This window comes from Gopherus flavomarginatus, chromosome 5, assembly GCF_025201925.1.
Source record: "Gopherus flavomarginatus isolate rGopFla2 chromosome 5, rGopFla2.mat.asm, whole genome shotgun sequence".
Classification (NCBI taxonomy): domain Eukaryota; kingdom Metazoa; phylum Chordata; order Testudines; family Testudinidae; genus Gopherus; species Gopherus flavomarginatus.
Window position 1 is genome coordinate 78,555,043 of NC_066621.1, and position 24,914 is coordinate 78,579,956.

Here is a 24,914-nt window from a genome sequence, read left to right on the forward strand (position 1 = left end):
GTGTGGCTGCCTGCTTAATGACTAGGGTTTCACATGGAGCATGTTATACCATGTCTGTGCTTTCAGTTGGTCTCCATGGGTAAATCATGGTGTTGGAAAAGAAAACCTTTTTGTAGTTTGAATCCTGGATCTTAGAGATCATCTCTCACTCAGCTTGCCTGTGCTAGGAAAAATTGGATGCCAAATTCGCTGCTGGTGAGAACAAGTGGTGAGGGCTGGAGTGTAGAAATGCTGCAGATACTGTTGCTACTGCATCGTCAAACTCTAGGCTATCCACTGTTGCGAACAACAGTGTTGCGATTTTGATGCTGAATTATGGGTACAGTTTTGCCAGTGCAGATGCAGCCTCTTTGGGGACCAACTTGGCATTTAAGATCAGCTGGCACAGTTGAGCTCGCAGCCTTCTGGTTTGTAAGTCTGAGGTCTGGTGGTAGGCTGTTCCCAGAGGAGGGCCATTCACTCTGGAGCTCACTGCTCCTCTTGTTGCACTTGAATCTAAGACTTAAGTCTTGTGGTTAAGGCATTGGACTGAGGTTCCAAAAATCTCAGTTCAGTTCCTTTCTCTGCGAAAGACTTCAGTGTGACTTTGGGTAAAGTCACTTAAGACCAGATTTTTTAAGTTCTCAGCACACACAACTGGAGTCAGATCTTCAAAACTGCTCAACATCCAGAAGCTCTCATGTATTTATGGTTAGACTTTCAGATCAACTTAGCACCCAACATGCTGAGCTCTCTAAAATCCATCTGTTCTGATGCCTACATGGGAAATGAGCTTTTAATTGCTCTGTGCCTCAGTTCCCGCTTTATAAAGTGAGGAGAATGCTTCCTTTGTCTTGTCTATTTAGATTGTAAGATCTCGGGGACAGGGATTGTCAGTCTTACTAAGAGTTTGTATCATACTTAGTACAGTGAGGTCCCAACCTCCTAGAACAAACTCATCTGTATTATCTTTATTATTTTATTACTGTCATCTCAGGAAAAGCTTTTTGGTGTGTGGAAGAAGTGTTTGAGGGTTTTCCCTTTGAGGGTGGAGAACAGGGAGTCCTTTTGGCATTGATTTGGTCATAAATGTAGACGACCTTAGTGTTCATACATGCACCTAAAGGCTGAAATGGATGCTTTTCATTATTGGTCTTTTTCCAATTTATTAAAAAAAGAATAAGGAAAATTTTTCTTTTAAAAGCAAAAAGCATATGGACAAAAAATGCCATATTCTGAAGGCTCCTGCAAGCCGTCCTATTTAGGAAGTGTGGATTTATGCATTAAGTTGTAGGCCCCTGCTCAGAGGAAACTGAATGTTCGTCAGGATTAACAGAACCTTTACATGAGGAGTGTGAAAATGGGTTGTCAGCATAACAAATGTGTTCCTGTTGTTCTCAGTTTTGCGACTCATGCTGTCGATGTGTCTTTTTTAATGTTTTATTTATTTACATGTTGCCAGTTCTGTGCTAAGGGCCTTTACAGACAAAGAGCCTGATTCTGAACTCACTTACACAGTTAAAACTTCATTGACATAAGTGGAGTTACTCCCAGTTTACACAGCGGTCAGATCAGGCTCTGAAGTATCATTTCGCTCATGGGTATGGCTAGGGCCTTTTGAGTCAATGTAGGGAGAGGCTAAGGCTTGGCTACACTGGCACTTTACAGCGCTGAAACTTTCTGGCTCAGGGGTGTGAAAAAACACTCCCCGGAGCAATGTAAGTTTCAGCACTGTAAAGTGGCAGTGTAGACCGTGCACCAGCATTAGTAGCCGCGCTCCCACCACTGGTAGCTACTTCCCTCATGGGGGTGCTTTAACGTTGGTAGTGAAGACATACCTGTAGACTGCCACTGTGTGGGCTATATCTGTTCTGTGGATAAAAAGAAGACTTCTGCCTCCAGGGCTGTCAGTCAGGGACCTTTCTTCAAAGCTAATTATCTATATAAATACTAGTCTTGCAAAATTGTGCCCTTCCAGGGTGATCAAAAGACTTTTTAAAAAAAATAAAAAATTAGTAAGTGAAATCATTAGTCTAGTCATCAATAATCCAGGGCCGGTGCAACCATTTAGGCGAACTAGGCGGTTGCCTAGGGCGCCGAGATTTGGGGGCGCCAAAAAGCGCCCCCCCCAATTTTTTTTTAAATGGTTGACCGGCAGCTGCTGCTGGGACAAAGATGGAATATGAGCTGCCAGCAGCAGCCGGCAGCCCAGGGTGTCCCCCGGGTCAGGCGCGGCCGCGGCAGCCGGCAGCCCAGGGGGTCCCCCGGGTCAGGGCGCGGCCGCGGCAGCCGGCAGCCCAGGGGGTCCCCCGGGTCAGGGCGCCGCCGCGGCAGCCGGCAGCCCAGGAGGTCCCCTGGCCCAGGGAAACCCCGGGCTGCCGGCTGCCGCGAAGGTGCACTGACCCGGTCCCTGGGTCAGCGCGCACCGCCGGGGCAACCGGCAGCCCAGGGTGTCCCCCAGGTCAGGGCGCCGCCGCAGCAGCCGGCAGCCCAGGGGATCCCCTGGCCCAGGGAGACCCCGGGCTTCCGGCTGCCGCGGAGGCGCACTGACTCGGTCCCTGGGTCAGCGTGCACCGCCGGGGCAACCGGCAGGCCAGGGCCCCCCGGGTCAGGGCGCCGTTGCCGGCAGCCCAGGGCTTCCTCTGGGTCAGCGCGCCAGCAGGGCTGCCCAGAGAGGGGGGCAAGGGGTGCAATTTGCCCCAGGCCCCGCAGAGGCCCCCACGAGCATTTTTCAAGGCGCCTGGAGTGGGTTCCTTCACTCGCTCCGGGAGCCCCGGAAAACTCGCGGGGCCCGGCCCCTGGAGCTGCTTCTGCTCCCGGTCCTCGCTGGCGGGGGGGGGGTCCTTCCGCTCCAGGGCAGAAGGACCCCCCACCAGTGAATTACCGCCAAAGCGGGACCCGCTGCCGACATGCAGCCCGGTCTTTGGCGGTAATTCGGTGCCGGGGGGCCCTTCCACTCTGGGACCAGTCGCTGAAGTGCTCCGGAGACCTGCGGCGGGGCCCTCCACCACAGAATTACCGCTGAAGACCCGGCTGCACTTCGGCAGCTGGTCCTGCTTCTGTGGCAATTCGGCGGTGGGGGGCCCCTGTGGCAGGTCTCCGGGGCACTTCGGTGGCAGGTCCCGGAGCAGAAGGGCCCCCCGCCGCCGAATTACCGTCAAAGCGGGGGCCCTCCGCCGCTGAAGACCCCAGGCCCCCGGAATCCTCTGGGCTGCCCTGGCGCGCCGCTGGCACCCCAGGGAGGTCCCCTGGGTCAGCATGCCGCTGCCGGCAGCCGCCAGCCCAGGGGTTCCACTGCGCAGTCCTGCTTGGAGAGGACGCGGAGCAGAGGTGAGCTGGGGGGTGAGGAGGTACCGCAGTGCTCCTCAGGCCATGGGGTGGGGAGCTGCCACGGGGGCGGGCGGCACACTTCAGGGCAGGGAGGGGGTGGGAAGCTGCTGCAGGGCTTGGGGGGCGCAAGGTGGAAGTTTCGCTTAGGGCGCGAAACTTCCTTGCACCGGCCCTGCAATAATCATTATGGCAAAGGATGAACAGTAAATCTAATAGGAGTACTTGTGGCACCTTAGAAACTAACAAATTTATTTGAGCATAAGCTTTCATGTGTTACAGCCCACTTCGTCGGATGCAGTGGAAAATACAGTAGGAAGATAGATAGATACACACACACACAGAAATTGAAACACAATGGGTGTTACCATACACACTCTAACAAGCGCATCATCAAGGATCTACAACCTATCCTGAAGGATGATTCATCATTCTCACAGAACTTGGGAGACAGACCAGTCCTTGCTTACAGACAGCCCCTCAACCTGAAGCAAATTCTCACCAGCACCCACAGACCACATAACAAAAACACTGACCCAGGAACCTATCCTTGCAACAAAGCCCGTTGCCAACTCTGTCCACATATTTATTCAGGGGACACCATCTTAGGACCTAATCATATCAGCCATGCTATCAGAGGCTCGTTCACCTGCACATCTACCAATGTGATATATGCCGTCGTGCCAGCAATGCCCCTCTGCCATGTACATTGGCCATACCGGACAGTCTCTACGTAAAAGAATAAATGGACACAAATCAGACGTCAAGAATTATAACATTCAAAAACCAGTCAGAGAACACTTCAATCTCCCTGGTCACTCAATTACAGACCTAAAAGTCGCAATATTACAACAAAAAAACTTCAAAAACAGACTCCAACGAGAGACTGCTGAATTGGAATTAATTTGCAAATAAAGACTGGGAGTGGATGGGTCATTACACAAAGTAAAACTATTTCCCCATGTTTATTCCCCCCTTCCCTCCCCCCACCACTGTTCCTCACAACTTCTTGTCAACTGCTGCAAATGGACCATTTTCATTACCACTACAAAAAGGTTTTTTTTTTCTCTCCTGCTAGTAATAGCTCACCTTAACTGATCACTCTTGTTAGTGCGTGTATGGTAACACCCATTGTTTCATGTTCTCTGTGTGTATATGTATATATATCTTCCTACTGTATTTTCGATTGCATGCATCCAATGAAGTGGGCTGTAGCCCACGAAAGCTTATGCTCAAATTTGTTAGTCTCTAAGGTGCCACAAGTGCTCCTATTCTTTTTGCTGATACAAACTAACATGGCTGCTACTCTGAAACAAGTAAATCTAATGCCAGGATTGTATATTTGCAGGACTTTCTTTGCCAGGCTGATAATCGTATATAAATAGTAGAGAGAGAAAATTACTTGAAGTTCATGAACAGAAGGATAGTGTGGCAGTGAATGATCTAGTTCCAATTTCTTTGCTTAATTGGTATGGCCCTTCTTTGATATCCATATCCTAGAGGAACTACAGAGAAAACTATGTGCAATGCATCTCCTCTACATCTTATTTGAAGTGTCCAGTGAACAATACTGATGTGTTCATCCAGTACCACTTGCAAAACTAAGGATACGTCTACACTACGGGATTATTCTGATTTTACATAAACTGGTTTTGTAAAACAGATTGTATAAAGTCGAGTGCACGCGGCCACACTAAGCACATTAATTTGGCGGTGTGCATCCATGGTCCAAGGCTAGCATCGATTTCCGGAGCGTTGCACTGTGGGTAGCTATTCTGTAGCTATCCCATAGTTCCCACAGTCTCCTCCGCCCCTTGGAATTCTGGGTTGAGATCCCAGTGCCTGATGGGGCAAAAATCATTGTCGCGGGTGGTTCTGGGTAAATGTCATCAGTCATTCCTTCCTCCGGGAAAACAACGGCAGACAATCATTTTGCTCCCTTTTTCTCTGGATTGCCCTGGCAGACGCCATAGCACGGCAACCATGGAGCCTGTTCAGCTTTTTTTTTTACTGTCACCGTATGTGTACTGGATGCCGCTAACAGAGGCGTTACTGCAGCGCTACACAGCAGCATTCGTTTGCTTTTGCATGATAGCAGAGACAGTTATCAGTCGTTCTGTACCGTTTGCTGCCATTGTAAATTGGCAGTAAGATGACAGTTATCTGTCGTTCTGTACTGTCTGCTGCCATCATGGGTGCCCTGGCTGAGGTTGGCCAGGGGCTCAAAGGCAAAACTGGGAATGACTCCCCGAGTCAATCCCTCCTTTATGGTTTCTAAAAATAGAGTCAGTCCTGCCTAGAATATGGGGCAAGTGTACTAGAGAACCAGTATGTCAGAGAGCACAGCTGCTCTGTGTCAGATCCCGCAGAAATGATGAGCTACATGCCATTCATGGGGGGAGCCCCTGCAACAACCCCACCTGTTGCTTCCCTCCTCCCCCAACCTTCTTGGGCTACCGTGGCACTGTCCCCCACATTTGTGTCATGCAGTTATAAAGAATGTAGGAATAAGAAACAGTGACTTGTTAGTGAGATAAAATGAGGGGGAGGCAGCATCCCGCTGCTATGACAGTCCAGACAGGACATTAAGTGGTGCGGAGGGGAGGAGCCCAGTATCCCGCTGCTATGATAGTCCAGGCAGTACAGAATCTTTTCTTTACACAGGAAAAGGAGGGGGCTGATGGAGTTCAGCCACCAGTTGCTATGATGAGGATGATTACCAGCCGTTCTGTACTGTCTACTGGGAATGACCAGGAATCATTCCTATTTTTACCCAGGCGCCCCTGGCCAGCCTCACCTGAGGCCAGCCAGGAGCACTCACGGGCTGATGGTGATGACGGATAGCAGTCATATTGTACCGTCTGCCACCAGGAAGAGGAGAAGAGCGGATACTGCTCTGCACTGGTGCAGCATCGCGTCTACCACCAGCATTCAGTAGACATAGGGTGACATAGAAAAAAGTCAAGAAACGATTTCTTTCCTTTTTCTTTCACGTGATGGTGGGAGGGAGTAAATTGACGAGCTATACCCTGAACCACGCCGGACAGTGTGTTTGAACCTACAGGCACTGGGAGCTCAGCCAACAATGCAAATAGTTTTTGGAGACTGCTGTGGACTGTGGGATAGCTGGAGTCCTCAGTACCCCCTCCCTCCCTCCATGAGCGTCCATTTGATTCTTTGGCTTCCCGTTATGCTTGTCATGCAGCACTGTGTAGCCTGGAGATTTTTTTTTCAAACGCTTTGGCATTTCATCTTCTGTAATGGAGCTCTGATAGAACAGATTCGTCTCCCCATACAGCGATCAGATCCAGTATCTCCCGTACGGTCCATGCTGGAGCTCTTTTTGGATTTGGGACTGCATCGCCACCCATGCTGATCAGAGCTCCATGCTGGGCAAACAGGAAATGTAATTCAAAATTTCGCAGGGCTTTTCCTGTCTACCTGGCCACTGCATCCGAGTTCAGATTGCTGTCCAGAGCGGTCACAGTGGTGCACTGTGGGATACCGCCCGGAGGCCAATACCGTCGATTTGCGGCCACACTTACCCTAATCCAATATGGTAATACCGATTGTAGCACTACTCCTCTCGTTGGGGAGGAGTACAGAAACTGATTTAAAGAGCCCTTTATATCGATATAAAGGGCCTCGTAGTGTGGACGGGTGCAGCGTTAAATCAGTTTTACTCTGCTAAAATCAGTTTAAACGTGTAGTGTAGACCAGGCCTGAGGGCTTATCTGCACATCCAACGTTGCAGTGACACAGCTGCACCACCGTAGCGCTTAGACTATGTCTACCCTAGAGAGCTTACGTTGGCACAGCTATACTGATGCAGCTGCCTTGCTGTAAGATCTCTCTTGTAGAGCTCTCCTGTGGACATTAATCTACCCCCAGTGAGCGGCGGTAGCAATGTTGGCAGGAGAAGCTTTCCACCAACATAGCGCTGTGCACACCACTGCTTATGCCAGCATAACTTATGTCGCTTAGGGAGGTAGAATATTCATATCCCTAAGCGACATAAGTTTTGCTGACATAAGTGGTAGTGTAGACATAGCCTTAGTGAAGAGACTGCCTACGCTGACAGGAGGGCTTCTCCCCAAGAGGCAGTAGCTATGTCAGCGGGAAAAGCTCTCCCATCAACCTAGCACCTAGGATTAGATCAGTGTAACTGCATCACTCGGGGATATGGACTTTCCATACCCCTGATCAACGTAGTTGTACCAGCGTAAGTCTGTAGATCAGACCAAGCCTAAGGGCTGGTCTACACTATGAGGAGGTGGGGACGATTGATCTAAGTTATGCAACTTCAGCTACATTAATAACGTAGCTGAAGTCGACGTACTTAGATTTACTCTACCGTGGTGTCTTCACTGTAGTGTGTCAATTCCCCTTGCACTTCTCATTGAGGTGGAGTACCGGAGTCAACGCTAGAGCAATGGGCGGTTGATTTATCGCATCTGTACTAGACATAACTCAACCCCCACTGGATCGATCGCTGCCTGTCGATCCAACCCGTAGTGTAGATAAGCCCTCAGACAAAGTGCTGTGAAGTGTACTGAGGTGGCCAGATAGTTTTGTTGTTAACTGTTGGGTCCTTCACCTTGCTGCACTAACAAACCTTTATTTATCTCAAGTCTGTTTTATGCCAATTTTCAGACCTTCCAAGTTACAGTAATTTCAATAAAGTAAAATTATTTTAACTGCTTTATCCTAATCTTTGATAAATGAGAAAATGTCCCACTTCTTATTCGGTAATTGATCTTGTCAGGTTTATTAAGTATGTTTAGCTTTAGCTCACCACATCTCTGAATCCATCCATCATTTAACCTACAGGGATTAATGTAGGACTCTTTGCTGCGCAGAATCTCCTGTTTAAACATAGAGCCAGACCTCTACATTTCATGCCGCTAAGCTGGAAGCGTAGACTTGGGAGCAACCTGGGAGTTAGGGGGTATTGAAGGTTCTACAGAAATGTGAGGGAGAGTTACGCAGCTGCTGGAGTGGCAACAAAAATAGCCTAGCTGTCATCCTTTCTATGTGGGGAACAAACTCCATGTACAGATGGCAATCAGAGATTCACTTGAAGGAGGAGAATGATGACTTCTAATTTAAAGGAATGGGCCTCTTCTGGAAATATTTTGTAATAGACTTTTGTTTTGGGGACAAAGAGGTGCGGCAATGGAGAAGAGATTCTTAGATGCCTGGGGAGCAGGGACCAGTTCAATGCTATGCCTGCTTCCAAACAATCACTGAAGGGGTGATAGCTCAGACGCTTGCACTATAAAGCTGTACTCTAACAAGCAACTTTCTCTCCTGTGTGTGTGATCTGCAGGTGACTCGGAGTGAGATGAAACTGTGTGTTCAGCAGGAGTTTGACACTGTACGGCGGCTGGTCTGTGAGGAGGAACGGAAAGCTCTACACCTAGTGGACCTCCAGGAAGCGGTGGCCACTGCTCATGTGACAGAGGTGCTGGCAGAAATCAACGTCCACATGGCAAAGCTGATGACTGAGATGGCAGAGATCAGAAGGCAGCTGAACACCTTCAATGAATTAGCCCTGCTCAAGCCTGAGGTAAAAACTAAGAGCAGATGAAATGATTATGGCAGGAGGCAACACAACATTCTGATGGATGCAGGAAAGAAGTCTCCCCTGTTGCATATGTCAGCATTAAAGATGCCCACAAATGCCACCAGATGTCTGAAGTGATAAGCCAAGATGCAAGTACAGTAATAGTGCAGGATGAGTTGTGTGGTCATATTGAATACCCACATAAGTGGTTAAAGGGGCACAAAGCCAAATGCCTGTAACCACTTAATAGAGGATTTCTAGTGTACTGCAGTTGTAATTTTTGAAGTGTGCTATTGCTTCATAAAACATCTAGAGAATCCTTTAACATTCCTGTAACATGGCAAACAAGTAGTGAGCTTCAGGGTTATAATAGCCAGCCAGCCTGCCCTCACCCTCACCACTCCCGGGATACCCATTTTTTGCATAGCAGGACTATTGTAGATATAACAGTGCATGTGTGTTCCTGGGAAAATGAAACACCTAGGACAGTGGTATTTAAACTCCATGTAGATCTCACAGGGTCTGTGTTTGATCAGCACTCTTCTTCCCCTACCTGGGTTCTGAGTTTGGGATTGGATAAACAGCCACCCAAAATTCATCTATTGCCAAACTCCTTGAGTGTGCACACCTGAACTAAAAAAATCTCATGTAACTGGCATTTCTGCTTCTAGTCCTCATTTGAATCCCGAAGTACAAAGATGGGAATGGGGGCAGGGCAGGGGGAATTATGGTTGGGGCAGGGAAAGAAGAAGCATATTCAAACACTTCAAATGTGTACAGCTTCAGTACTAAAAGCCTGTAATGGGTTTTTTGTTTGCTGTTGTTTTTAACCCAAACCAATTTGCATCTTCCTTGTCTATCTCTTTACCTATCAATTTATGTTTCCTCTGTCTTCAGAACTGTAAAAGCTTCATAAAACACTAGCTTTTTAGAGTATTCATTACAGGGTGAATGAAATTCCTGTAACTGTTTAGACCATATAATGATATGGTAACTTGATATATGCCTGCTAAGGGAAGCCCATTTTTCATATGTGGGCTCCTAGGTCGGTGTGTACATCGGTGTGGAATTATGTTGCTTTTGTTACAGTATCAACCAAAGGCCTGAACCAAGATCAGAACCCCTTTGTGCTAGGCACTGTACACTTAGTAAGAGAGAGTTCCTGCCCCAAAGAGTTTGTAGTCTAATATTGAACACCTTTATAAGGCCCACAGGTTTGGGAATACAGGTTTGCAGTTTAAAGATGTATGGTTTTAATTCACATAAAATTTCTTTTAATCATCTTCATAGATGGTGGTTGAAATTCAGCCCTGGTGAAACTCTAGCTACTTCACTGGCATTACAGCAGGGATGAATTTAAGAAACTCAGGTTGGAAAGAATCCCAGCAGGTCAAGAACTAAAACATGAACTTTTTGTGATGCTCTGGGAACAAATTAATTCTGCTCAATATCTTTTGATGCAATTGCACCTGTAATGTAAAGGGAACGGAAGACACTCTGATAGTTGAGTTGAATCAACAATCTTTCGCTGTTGGTACCACTAGTGCAGGGATTCCCAAACTTGGTTCACGGCTTGTTCAGCGTAAGCCCCTGGTGGGCTCCGTGACGCTTTGTTTACCTGAGTGTCCGCAGGTACGGCCGCTCGCATCTCCCAGCTGTGGTTTGCCATTCCTGGCCAATGGGAACTGCAGGAAGCAGCGAGGGGCCAGGCCACCGCTTCCCAGGCAGACCCAGCTGGGAAATTGAACTGGGAAATATGGCTGGAGCAAGTTCTTTTCTGGCTATACTCTCCTTCCTGGGAGCCAGCGGAAACAGAGTGTACATTAGAAAGGTTAGAGTAACCCTGAGGCTAATGTAGTTTTTCTGAGGGCCAGACATAGCTCTGCCAAACCCAGAACACAGGGAACTCAAAGAAAGCTTGAAGCCACCTTTGCCCCAAGCACAGCGATTGCGAATAGATGTAAGAGTGCTACTGTTCTGCTTTGGTAATCTTATACTCACTTTGCATTCCTTTGTATAATTGTATATGACTTATGCAAGGCAGTGATTGAATCAAGCCTAAAAAGCCAAATTCTGTTCTTGGTTACAACTGTGCAACCCTAGTGGAGTCAACAGCCTTACACAGCCTCAACAAGGGCAGAATTTAGTCCCCTACTTTAGAAACAATGGAGCAAATCAGTCAGTGTTTAGAATCCTTTAACTTCAGTGCAGTTACACCTGAGGTTGAGTTGTCCCACTGTGTGCCAGAAACTGACATTTGGATTCACTGGCGGAACAGCATGACTTCTGGTAGGGTTGTGAATGAATTTGTGTCTGGAGTCTCCGTGCTTAATTGTAGAATTCAAAGTGAATAGTCAACTCCTCATTATTCTTTTGTAAATAAATATGGTTTTGTAGAATTTTCAACATTCCAGTGAAAAGTAGGTGTGGGGGAGGAAATGGGGTGTTCTCTCTAAATGAATAAGCCTGGCCCTGTGGAACTTGCAGCCTAGTGTTGGTACCTGAAAACCTAAAAGTGAAACTGATTAGAAACCCAATTGTGATGTCATTTACACTAAAGTAAATCTGGAGAGCAGAATTTGACCTAACTATAAACAGAAGTGAAGGTCCAAGCTTAGAGAAATGAAAGGAACTAGAGAAATAGCATCAATAAGTAATAAGAAAATTAAATCAAACGTTTTGGAATTCTATTAATCTAAGGTTAGGTTAGTAAGCTAGGAAAAAGAACATGCTTTTTAAAAGCCTTACTGTGCTTTTAGCCTGACCATGGCCCTTAAACTTTTCTCTGTCTGTGGTTGGAAGGCTGATTGTTACGTGTCAATCTTGGATGCAGCAAGAACAAACCAAAGTCTGCTTCAGCAGATGGGCGGTTGGTTACTGACCTCTGATACACAGGTGAAAGATACTGGGGTAAGCAACCAAATTTGGGCATGATTCTTTGCTACAGTGGATGGTTGATGTGGAAACATTTCTGACGGGATGCAGAATAATAACTGGACTTGGGGCAGATGACAGTCCACACAATCGCCACTTGTGCATATGTCCTTAGCTTTGCTTACAGATAATTTTCTTCTTTATAATTATCTAAGGTAATGTCAAGTTTTTGTCCATCAGGTGTCAGCTGTTCTATAAGGCAAATGATTTAAGCATTTAAAGATGTATTGAGGTCTGCTGTAGAGATATAGTTGTCTAGTTATGAAAATCATGAAATTGCATGACTACTTTGGTTTATATACTATTCCCTATCAGACTGTCCAAGCAATCAGAAATCAAAGTTTGCTTAACATAGCTCTTTTCTTTTGCTTTTCCCTAGGGAAAGGCAGTGGAATGGGAGTGTTGTTTGTATATCCCTATTGTGGAAATACTGCAATTGGCATGGAATTTGTGACTGATGTAATTGCAATGCTCGTGCTGTATTAACATCTGATGTAAATAGTTGTACTGTTCTGTATTGAATGAATAGCTTTAATGAAGACTGACTGATTCCTTCTCACACCAGTTTTACATCTGTGTACTTTCATTGACTTCAATGGAGCTATTTTTTATTTATCAGTATATGTGAACTGCAAATCAAGCCCAGCATGTTTTGCTTTATATGCAGTTACAACTTAAACTCCCCTATGTATATATAAATCTAGACTATCAGATGCTAGGTAATATTAGGCCCTTGTGTATTTACATACTGTCTGCTTCCACACATACTGGATATCTAATCAACCTGTCTGTGTAGCAGGTAACAGGAAGGTGTTATCACAAAGAGATTGCATTGAGCCTGATTCTCCTTTGGTGCAAGTGGGAGGAAAATGGGGCCTAAAGGATGTGAAAATATTTCAGCTGTATTGGAAGTTGATGTGATTGTGTACTGCTGCGAGATATTGGACTACATAGGCCTTATAATAAACAATGACCTGTCCCTCTTGATCGCTGGTCAAGCCAAGCCTGTGACTTTTCAATGTGATCATGATGACCTCAGCTGTTTGAGTATAAACACTTTCCTGCCTTTAAAGACAGCCAGCCTTGAATGTGCCTGTGCAATACTGTAGTAAAAAGCTTACTAAAATGTTTGCGTGTATCTGAAAAAACAGTTTTCAAAGTGCTGTACCCAACACTGCTTTTGTTTTTGTTTTTCCTGCAGAGCAACGATGAGGAACCCAGGTAAGAGTACTTCATTTTTCTGCTCGTCTGTAATGTCTGAAATTCCATTTGAAAAGCAACACGTCTTTAGACTAAAGTTTGTGAGAAGAGCATAGTCCAATGGCCTGATCATGGGACTGAAATCCAGGAACACTAGCAGTCTAGTCCTAGTTGTGCCTCTGACTCCCTCCACAGTCTTAGGCAAGACTCTTCCGTCAGAATATTCAAACTTAGGTTCCTAAAGTCAGGCAGCTAACACCATAGTTAAGCGCTCTAAATACATGGCTTGATATTCAGGGATCCTTAACACTGGCAGCTCCCGTTAGCTGCAGGTATACCTGGATTTGGCCTAGTGTTTGATTTGGAACCTGTTTTAATATAATATAATTCTGTTTCTATAGCAATCCAGGCAGGGCAAAAATTTATTAAAGCTCAGTGACTGTAAAAGAAGCTGTCATCCTGGCCTTACCCAATGCATTGCAATGTAAAACTATCTACCTATAAAGCAGTTTTAAAGCATATGAATGTGTGCACCACCACCCTTTACAAGAAGGATCAGACCTGCTAGACTGAATGTCACAAATACTGTACTTTTCATAGGGATTCTCCTTTTAGCTCTGGTTGAGTAGGGGCTTGTGCTTTTGGAGCAGGAAAACTTGAGTTTATTCTTAGCTTGTGGCCATTGTTGTAGACAAACTTCTCACTTTGTTGTGGGATAAAGTAAACTGAAGGGGCCCAATCTCCTTTAATCTCATGTTACAGAGGTGAACAAGTACAATGAGAATCAGTGGATGCTAACCTCTGTGGTTACTGTTACATTATGTAACTCTTATTCAGTCCTAAATTAAATACGTTTACCTTCTTAAAATGAGAAAATACATGCATGCTGAAATGTTAAATCCAAGAATTAGAAAGAAGAGGGGAAGTGAATTGTTGAATATAGGGGTTGGTCCATTATCATGTCTTCAACAGTGGCCAGAGAAAGGTACAAGAAACCCTCCAGAAAGCAATTATGGAATAACCAACTCATTGCCCTAACAAGGAAAGTTTCTTCCTATCCCCCATTATTTAGAAGTGGTCTTATGTCCCAAAATGTGAGGCTTTATAACCTTTCCAAAACTTGGTTATTTCTTTAATTCTTACTATCACAATTCTGAATATTCTTACTATCCAAATAAATGTCCAAAAATTCTAATCAGCCTGCAAATTTTTGCCTTCTGTGTGGGTTTCTCTTGGGTGCCCGAGCTACTGAACTCCAATTACATTGTCTCTCTTTTAGAACCTGTTTTGGATTTCATTATAACTATTTTTGGTATGTTGTGCTTCTTGTTTTTCTTATTACAGCATTCTTTTGCGCAGATCCACCTGCAGGGCAGAATCTAGGAAATGGGGAAACATCTGGACAATGTCAGATGCAACCCTTAGAAAGTCCTGTTTTCTCGATTAACGTTATTTTAGACAGCCCTAGTTAGTGCAGGCTGATAAGGCTTGTTCTAAGTCTTCCTCTTCCTGCCCCCCATAGCTCCAATTTGATCTGCACACAGGATGTCTGGTTTAATTCTGTATGGGGCACTTGGCATTCCAATACCACCTTTAAGGATATTGTTATTTACAGACTGCCAGTTCATTGACACTCAGGAAAGTATTACATGTATGCTAATAGTCTTCAAAAGACTTGTAGCATTCTACATATGTAGGATCCTAAATGGACAGTTGACTCTGTGGATGGGCTCAGTGGGGGAGTATTGTAAGAATGAACAGTTTAAGATAATGGGATGATAGAGATAAAGCAGATCTTCATGTTCTATTAGCGTTGAACTTTTGGTCTGGCTGCAGATGGTTTAGTGTCATTTCAAGATTGCCGCCAGTAGGTAACAAACAGTGTTAAGTTGTTAGAACCCAATGACGCGTTGCTGCCTCCATGGAGATGCCCTGGTGTACTCATTGGTACTGATTAGTTTGTTTATGTTGAGCTTCTGTCTGACTGGATCTGTTGTAACTAACACTTCGGTGCCAGCTGTTGCTGTTCTTATTCATTCATTTATGACATTCCCTTCACCGTCAGTGAAAGCCTACTGCATCTTGTTGACAAAGGTGTTGATAAAAATTTTGGAATGCAGCTTAATTTAAGAGAGAGATCAGGAGAGGCAACAACGCATCTCTAAAGGTGGGGGGGAGGGGAGTATAGTTTAAAAATAACACTATGAATTGCTATTCCAATTCTTGCACCAGCTTGGATTGCCTGGAGCCCAGGGCAAGTAATTTTGTGCCTGTTGTTATTAGACCATTCCATGCAGTGTTCACATTCTCTCTCAATGGTGTTAATAACCCAAAAAAACTATGGCCGCACTGTGGTGCACTGAAAATGTGGGAAAAGTGTAGAATTTACTTTAATATCAGAATAACACAGGGGTTACTGTGCTGATTATTGTCTGGTTTATAAAAACCTCAATACTTTCAACACATCTGAAGCTGCTGCAAAGTCAAGGGACCCTGAAGCAGATTTTAGGTCCAATGTGCCATGGAGTAAATGAGACCTTGTGCATGGACTGAGGCAGCTGGCCACGAGTCTGTCTACTCCAGCAGAGGGAGAAGTAGCATCAAAGGCCACCTAAACCATTGAAGCAGAGCCACAAGAATAATTGGGTTCAAAAAAGAATTAGTTAAGTTCATGAAGGATAGGTCCATCAGTGGTTGTTAGTCAAGATGGTCAGGGATGCAAATCCATGCCTTGGGTGTCCCTAAGCCTCAGACTGCCAGACACTGGGACTGGATGACAGGAGATGGATCACTTGATAATTGTCTGTTCTGTTCATTCCCTCTGGAGTGTCAGCACCGGCTGCTGTCAGAAGAGAGGATACTGGGCTAGTTGGACCATTGGCGTGACCCAATACGGCCATTCTTATGTGGTGGCCCAGGGAGTAGGAGAGGCCTCAGCTGGTCCAAAGAGTTGTGCTGGTGGAGAGAGGTCTCAGCTTATGTATGGGTGGCCCTTTCCACTACCACCCCAGTTAAAGAGTGACAGGACTGTCAAGGCCTCCATATAAGGGTATTGCTAGGGGCTAGACTGCCTTAATCTAGCCCATGTACAAGTTCACATGTGTGTTTGATTTTTAAAAGGACTTTATCCATGTTCTTTGTGGATACTAAAAATTTCATCAAAGAAAAGAAGAGTCCTTGTGGCACCTTAGAGACTGACAAATTTATTTGGGCATGTAGCAGAGTGGATCTCTGCTCCTGCCCTGAAGGAGTTAAAACCAGCCCTGGATAAGGGCTGGGGCTGGAGAAAGCAGCCTTTTAGGCTGGGCTGATTGGGGAAGTGGCAGCAGCTGGGGCCATGCCCCAAACTGAGCAACAGGCCCTTATATAAGGGCAGAGAAGCCAGGAGCCCAGACAGTTTTTCTCTGTGTTCAGAGAGAGAAGGGCCTGGCTGCTGGAAGCTGAGATAAGGTACCTAGGGTGAAGCAGGGCTGGGGAAAGGCAGAGGAGCTGGGGAGCTCCTGCCCGGAAAGCCCCAGGCTGCGGCCTAGAATTAGGCCAGGAGGTACTGAGGTTGCGGGGTGCAACCCAGGGGTAGGCCAAGGCAGCAGGTCCAAACCCCTTTGCTGATGATGAGTGGTTGATATTGCAGTCTGCCCCAGGGCGTGGGGCTAGACAATGACTGGCAGTAGCCAATACTGAAGCAAAGTGGGGATACAGGGTGGGGGGTTCCCAGGGAGGGGAAACCCCTAAGAAAGAGGAAGGGGTTACTGCCGGGGGCAGAACCCCACATAAAAGGGGCACCGGGGTCCAGGGAGGGACATGGGGCCAGTAGCCGAACAGGGATCACCGGCCTGCAGAGGGTGCTCCGAGCTGGAATTTGAGCTAATTCCCAGGACAACCAGCAGGAGGCGCCGCGGGGGTGAGTCCGCCCAGTTACAGGGCATAAGCTTTCATGGGCTAAAACCCACTTCATCAGTTGCATCTATGAAGTGGGTTTTAGCCCACAAAAGCTTATGCCCAAATAAATTTGTTAGTCTCTAAGGTGCCACAAGGACTCCTCATTGTTTTTGCTGATATATACTAATACAGCTACCACTCTTAAAAATTTCATGGCCCTCTTTGTAAGAGGAGGAATTTGCATGGTGTCCTTGCCAAAATTTCCTTTCTCTGCCTCTCTACTGTTGCCTTCCCTGCTGAACGGGGTTTGCATTTTGCTCATGCTCTGTTTCCAGTGGAAATTTAAAATGCCATTTCTCTGGCCTAAATGATTGTCTCCTTGTGACTTCACCCTTCCCACTTACCTCCAAGCCTCTGTTTTGTAACAAATGGCTTAGTATCTTATCACATTCATGCTTTCTTTAGCCACTTCACCTTCCATCTGCAATACTAGTATCAGATACTCCAGATGTTGTGCTTTGCAATAACTGAGCTACAAGGCTTTCTATGCTGCTCATATCCTAGGATTCAGAATATAACCCATCATTATTCTAAACAGCAGTGACTGAAATCCCTGATGAAAATGAAGAGTGATGTAAAGCAAACATGTACAAAATGAAGCTTGCACCCTACCATAGTAGTGTGCATGCTGTATGGAGTCTGCACATAGCTCACTTACACTGTAGCAATATTGGACAGTAATTTTCTCATGCACTTTTATGATCATAGGTTCTTATTCCTGCGTCATTTACAAATACCCTTCAATGTGATGAATAAAGGAAGAGCTTGAGAGTTACTTTGGGCACCCATCCAACCCTACAGCCATCGGAGCCCTAGCTTTACTAAAGCTATCTCAGTGACAGTAAAGAGATATTAACAGGATCCCAGAAGAAGAGTAAATTATAAACAGGAACAATCTGCTCACCTTACACAGAACAATTTTGAGTTAATAGCCTGCTTTGTCACTAGGGAGTAGTTGTCTATTGTCTTTCCATCTGCCCTTATTCTCTCTCTCTCTGATTTAGAACTCGTTTGGGCGGGGGTGTATTAATGTGTATGGAGATGGAGGTTTAACCAGTGCTTAGTCATTTTTTTAAGAGGGTTTTTGCTGAGGGCAGACTTGTAAAGTGGACAGCAGTTTTCCGTCTTCTGCCTGCTATTCCTGGTTCTTTCGGTCCAGGTGTGTTTCTTACCTTCCTTCTGCCTGATCTGGAGGTGAAGTATTGTACTGTGTGAACCCGTGTCATAAAAAATTTCCAGTCTAAACACAAAATCTAATCGCCCACTTTTAGCATGATTATGAAAAAGTAAATGGTATTTTATTTGCCTTAAACTTTGTATGTCAGATGATACTACCAAGGCTTCCAGGTTCCATGTAACACCCTTACAACTTCTCCTGCCCCCTACATAAGCTAGCCTTGCTTTAGGAATATAACTGTAATACAAAACTGACACTAGGTGTTAGGAAACTAAGTAATAGCCTTAAGGTTCACAGTTGCTAGAATATGCCCCCTCATTACATCTGTTCAGAGCTCCGTATGCAGGACTAGCCCTGGTTACACTTTAAAATTATGGCCTCTCTCTCTTCAGAGAGCCTTCTGCATGCTAGCAATATAGGGCCAGAGTCTTTTCATAGCAGCCTTGCCCCAGTACAACTCCAGTGAGTTAAATGGAACGGAGAGGGTATAATTGAGAGGAAAAGCCGCCCCATAGTATTTAAATAAGATTAACATTTTTGTGGGAGTGGGTTGGCAAAGAAGACCGTGTCTATATTTGTGACTTGGACAGTAGGTATCTTGTTAGAAAGCATTTATTTTTTCTTTTCTGCTGTGAGTTGCTCCATAAAGTGATCTGTGCATAGTCAGTTCATTGCACAGGAACAGGAACGCTAATGCAGCCATTTTATTTCTCTGCTGTTATGAATTCATTGCTTGGTTGTTGCATTACCTTAGTTTCAGTGGGCTTCCTCGTAAGCCCAGGCATATGGCTGTGATACTAGGGAAGCAGAGAGCATGTGAGAGTGGAGCCATTTATCATTCTGAGACCTTCAGATACCCGTGTAGGACTGACATGAAGTGACTCACCTGTCACGCTTCAGCAGTGTAGGGTGAGCAGAATCTTTTTTCCCTCTGTCCTCTCTTTCCCTCAGTAGGATGAAAAGTGGAGCTACTTTATATGAGCTCTGTCTCTAACAAAACCCAAGCCGTAATTGATTTTCCGAGCATAACAGCTTGCTAATTGCAGTGCTTTTTATTTTGTAAGTTTCAGCATGCTTCCAAGAGAACCCTGACCACACCAGAATATCTTAAATGGTGCCTCTGTAATCACTTATTGCATCTGTTTAATGCTGTGAACATAATTCATGATGGCTCGGGTTGGGGGATTGGAGGGAAGAGATGTGGGTGATGTGGTAACTATGTGCCTTTTTTTATGGATGTTTAGACTGGTATGTCTGAAGGGGTCACTATGCAGAGAGCACTCCAGTAATTACTTATTAAGACAAATGGCTGTATGCCCTAGAATAAGATTCCTCCAAAGTCTCTGAAGCCAGCACCGGAGTTGGCCACTCTGTGATTTGTTGAATCACAGAAACCCCCTTGGGAGCTGCCACTCGATGTGCCAAGACTACCTCTGCTCCTGCTTTCTCTGCCAGCTTGGGGCCCCAGCACCTTGTCTTGCTGAGCCAGACACACCCGTCTGCTCCAGCAAAGACCCAGGGTCTGAATTACTTGCCCCAGAGCTGCAGACTTCACTGAAAACAGCTCACAGAAGTATTCCTGTGTTTAGCACTCAGATGCCCATCTCCCAATGGGGTCTAAACCCAAATAAATCCGTTTTACTCTGGATAAAGCTTACACAGGGTAAACTCATAAATTGTTCGCCCTCTGTAACACTGATAGAGAGAGATGCACAGCTGTTTTATCTCCCCCCAGGTATTAATACATACTCTAAGTTAATTAATAAGTAAAAAGTGATTTTATTAAATACAGAAAGTAGGATTTAAGTGGTTCCAAGTAGTAACAGACAGAACAAAGTAAATCACCAAGCAAAACAAAATAAAACTCGCAAATCTATGTCTAGTCAAAATGAATACAGATAAGATCCTCACCAGTTCCAGAATGCTCCCTTTTACAGACTAATCTCCTTTTAGCCTGGGTTCAGCAATCACTCACACCCCTTGCACACTGTCCTTTGTTCCAGTTTCTTTCAAGTATCCTGAGGCGTGGAGAGGCTTTCTCTTTAGCCAGCTGAAGACAAAATGGAGGGGTCTCCCGGGGTTTAAATAGACTTTCTCTTGTGGGTAGAGACCCCCTCTTCACTCCTATGCAAAACAGAGCTCCAAGATGGAGCTTAGAAGTCACCTGGGCAAGTCACATGTCCATGCATGACTCACAGTTTTTACAGGTAGCATCCATTGTTTGCATGATACTTTGAACGTCCTCAAGTAGACTTCTTATGTGGATTGGAGCATTCCAAGATCCATTGTCCTTTAAGTGTTACTTGATTAGGTACTTAATTTCAACATTCCTTTCTCCAGGAACTGACCAAATGCTCTACTAAGGCCATGGCTACACTAGAGAGTTGCAGCGCTGGTGAGGGGATTACAGCGCTGCAACTTAAGATGTGGCCACACTTGCAAAGCACGGCCAGCGCTACAACTCCCTGGTTGCAGCGCTGGCTGTACACCGAGTCGAGCCTCGGGTGTAGCGATTCCAGCGCTGGTGATCCAGCGCTGGTCAGCAAGTGTGGACCCCACCAGTGCTTTTATTGACCTCCGGGGTATAAGGAGGTATCACAGAATTCCTGTCCACAACAAACCGGAAGAAAGGGAGAGCTCGGAGTTCAGCCAAACTGCTTATTTAAAAAACAAACACAGCTCCTGTTTGCTGAGCGAGCGGAGGCAGGCAGGGGAATTACTTTGGAATGTTCACAGCTGTTTGCTTGAAGAGAGAAACAGCACGCTCACACGACAGAGGGGGAGGGGGAAGTCCGTGTTGAGCAGATGCTTATCTTGTCTGCTGGCTATTTAGGAGTGCATAATTTGCATTTAGTGAATGAGAGAGGGGTGGGGGAAGGGGGTCAGAACTTTTAAAATGATTGAAGGTAGGCACTGTGTGTATTCCAGTCCTTAGAACTTGCAAGGCAGGGAGCTGAGAACAGTGTCAACTCCAAAAATCCATTCTGTCTGTCTCCTCCACGCTCCCTGTCACATTCCACCCCACCCCCCTCTTTTGAAAAGCACGATGCAGCCACTTGAATGCTGGGATAGCTGCCCACAATGCACCACTCCCAACAGCGCTGCACATGTGGCCACACTGCAGCCCTGGTAGCTGTCAGTGTGACCACACTGCAGCGCTGGCCCTACACAGCTGTACGAACACAGCTGTAACTACCAGTGCTGCAGAACTGTAAGTGTAGCCATGGCTGTAAACTGTAAGATTATTTAGAAATCAAGCCAGTACACAGCCAGTATTCATAACTTTGAATACAAAAATGATGCATGCATACAAATAGGATTAATAGATTCAGTAGATCATAATCTTTGAGATGTGTTACATGGCATATGTAGCATAAAGCACATCTAAACATATTTCCATATAGCCTAATGGGGAGGTACCAACACACACACACTACAGTTCCTTTAAGAGCAGGTTCCGTGATGAATTCTTTATATATTGTTGGCCTTAACATCTCTTGGTCCCATGATAAGAAGACATCAGGAATCTGTGAGCTTGCTTTCTCAGCCTCATTTAAAGGTAAGGTAGGCCCCTGGCCTCTCTCCTCCAGCCCAGTAAAGACTAATGCCACACCCACAGTTTTTTCAGAGCCTTCCTTCAGGGTACAGTTTTATTCTTCCACCATAAGACTCACAAAGTAACACTAAATAAACTAGTGCCCATACTAAGGCAGGCTGTGGGAGCCCAGAAGCCCCCAATAGGGATTCCAGGGCCAGCCATAGAGAGCCATTTGCTCCCCACAACTTGCTTGCTCAACTGAGACACTGGTTGGCTTCTATAATCACTTGATCAGTCTCAGTTGGGAAGTAGCTGATCATTCACAGATGAGATTGAGCCCCTACTTCTTTAAAAGGGTCAGTCATCCTGTGACAGGTAGCATTTTACTGAAGAATCAGAATGCAATATTCTCCTGCCATCCAGCAGCTAGTTAGTTTGACTGGGGACTCTTAGAATATGTCTGCACTATGGGATTATTCTGATTTTACAGAAACCAGGTTTTTAAAACAGATTGTATAAAGTCGAGTGTACGCGGCTACACTAAGCACATTAATTCGGTGGTGTGCATCCATGTACTGAGGCTAGTGTTGATTTCCAGAGTGTTGCACTGTGGGTAGCTATCCCGTAGTCATGGACGTTGTAAACACCTCGTGCATTCTCGTGCAGTCTATGCTGAACCAGGACCTGCAAAACCAGGTGAGGAGGCGGCAGCTACAGCAGCGCGGCGACGAGAGTGATGAGGACATGGACACAGAATTCTCTCAAACCACGGGCCCCTGCGCTTTGGAGATCATGCTGGTAATGGGGCAAGTTCTAGCCATTGAACGCTGATTTTGGGCCTGGGAAACAAGCACAGACTGGTGGGACCGCATAGTGTTGCAGGTGTGGGACGATTCCCAGTGGCTGCGAAACTTTCGCATGCGTAAGAGCACTTTCATGGAACTTTGACTTGCTTTCCCCTGCCCTGAAACGCCAGAATACCAAGATGAGAACAGCCGTCACAGTTGAGAAGCGAGTGGCGATAGCCCTCTGGACTCTTGCAACACCAGACAGCTACTGGTCAGTCAGGAATCAATTTTGAGTGGGAAAATCTACTTTGGAGGCTGCTGTGATGCAAGTAGCCAAAGCAATCATTAAGCTGCTGCTACGAAAGGTGGTGACTCTGGGAAATGTGCAGGTCATAGTGGATGGCTTTGATGCAATGGGATTCCCTAACTGTCGTGGGGCAATAGATGGAACCCATATACCTATCTTGGCACCGGAGCACCAGGGCACCCAGTACATAAACCGCAAGGAGTAGTTTTCCATGGTGCTGCAAGCACTGGTGGATCACAAGGGACGTTTCACCAACATCCATGTGGGATGGCCGAGAAGGGTTCATGACTCTCGCATCTTCAGGAACGCTACTCTGTTTAAACAGCTGCAGCAAGGGAATTATTTCCCAGACCTGAAAATAACACTTGGGGATGTTGAAATGCCTATAGTTATCTTCGGTGACCCAGCCTACCCCTTGATGCCATGGCTCATGAAGCCATACACAGGCAGCCTGGACAGTAGTCAGGAGTTGTTCAACTACAGGCTGAGCAAGTGCAGAATGGTGGTAGAATGTGCATTTGGCCTTTTAAAGGCGTGCTGGCGCACATTACTGACTCACTCAGACCTCAGCCAAACCAATGTCCCCTTTGTTATTGCTGCTTGCTGTGTGCTCCACAATCTCTGTGAGAGTAAGGCGGGGTGGGAGGCTGAGGCAAATCACCTGGCCGCTGATTACGCGCAGCCAGACATCAGGGCGATTAGAAGAGCACACCACGAAGCGGTGTGCATCAGAGAAGCTTTGAAAACCAGTTTCATCACAGGCCAGGGTACAGTGTGACTGTTGTGTTTGTTTCTCCTTGATGAAATCTACCCCCCCTTGATTAACTCATTCCCTGTAAGCCACCCCCCCTTCGATTACCGCTTGCTTTCTATGGAAATAAAGTCACTCTCGTTTAAAAATCATGTATTCCTTATTAATTAATTATAAAAAGAGGGAGAGAACTGACAAGGTAGCCCGGGTGGGGTTTGGTAGGAGGATAGGAGGGAAGGAAAAGGCCACTAAAAAAATTTCAAAATGACAGCCTTTTGGTTGGGCTGTCCACTGGGGTGGAATGGGCAGGTGCACGGAGCCTCCCCCCATGCGTTCTTACTCATCTCGTGGGTGAGGAGGCTAAGGAACATGGTGATGGGGGAGGGTGGTTATACAGGGGCTGCAGCGGCACTCTGTGATCCTGCTGCCGTTCCTGAAGCTCCACCAGACACCAGAGCATGTCCGTTTGATCATGCAGCAGTCTCAGCGTTGCATCATGCCTCCTCTGATCTTCCTGCCGCCACCTCTCATGTCGAGCGTCTCTCTGCTCTTCACCTTCACTGGCATTTTTCCTGTACTTTGATAGCACATCCTTCCTCTCATTCAGATGAGCTCTTTCATTGCGAGTCACTTCCATGATTTCCGAGAACATTTCGTCTCGCGTCTTTTTTTTTTTTCTGCTGCCTTATCTGAGATAGCCTTCGGGATAGAGGAGGGAGACTTGAAAAATTTGCAGCTGCAGGAGGGAGGGGAAGAAAGGGAGAGAAGTATTTAAAAAGATACATTTTACTGAACAATGGTTATACTCTTTCACAGTGAACAACACTATTCACCTTACAGCACATGTGATTTCAGTACAAGGTCGCATTTTGCATCTTAATATTGAGTGCCTGCAGCTTTGGTGTTAGAGATCACAGACGCAGGTCCAGGCAACAGAATTCAGCTTGCATGTGGCCATGGTAAGCCATTGTCTTTCAGCTTCTGCAGCCTTCATATATCCAGCGCCCTCCTTTCCCAAATAGCAAGCAAAGCCCGTTGAGTGCTGCTTCTTTCCAGTTAACGTGCAGCACCAGAACCATACCCCCTATCCAATGCTCTGGGATGATCGCTTTACCCCTCCCCCCATCGCGTGGCTGGTATCATGGAAGATCACTGCTAGCCACCCCCCCCCACCACCACGTGGCTGGCAGCAGGGAAGATCCCTGCTAGCCAAACGCGAAAAAGCTCAGCGCCAATCATCCTCCCCCCCACACTTGGCTAACTGCTGGGAAGGATTTCTTTTAAGCCACAAGCAAACAGCCCAATAGGAATGGCCATCTCTGTTCCCTTAATTAAATTCCCGTATTTCAACCAGGTTAGCATGAACGATATCACTCTCCTGAGGATAACACAGCGAGATAAAGAACAG

General features: G+C 46.1%; 1 protein-coding gene across 11 annotated transcripts in view; it reads left to right on the plus strand.

Annotated features, from left to right (window-relative positions):
- Nucleotides 1–24,914, plus strand: part of TRIM44 (tripartite motif containing 44) — a 168,857-nt gene that overhangs the window by 36,098 nt on the left and 107,845 nt on the right. For 8 of the 11 annotated variants that reach the window (XM_050955491.1, XM_050955486.1, XM_050955485.1 and 5 more), the window contains exons 3-4: nt 8,636–8,875; nt 13,008–13,027. In XM_050955491.1, coding sequence (XP_050811448.1) covers nt 8,636–8,875; nt 13,008–13,027 — 260 coding nt within the window. Of the gene's footprint in view, nt 1–8,635; nt 8,876–13,007; nt 13,028–14,350; nt 16,751–24,361; nt 24,575–24,914 lie in introns of those variants that run through there. The other 3 variants (XM_050955493.1, XM_050955483.1, XM_050955492.1) reach the window with 2 other exon arrangements.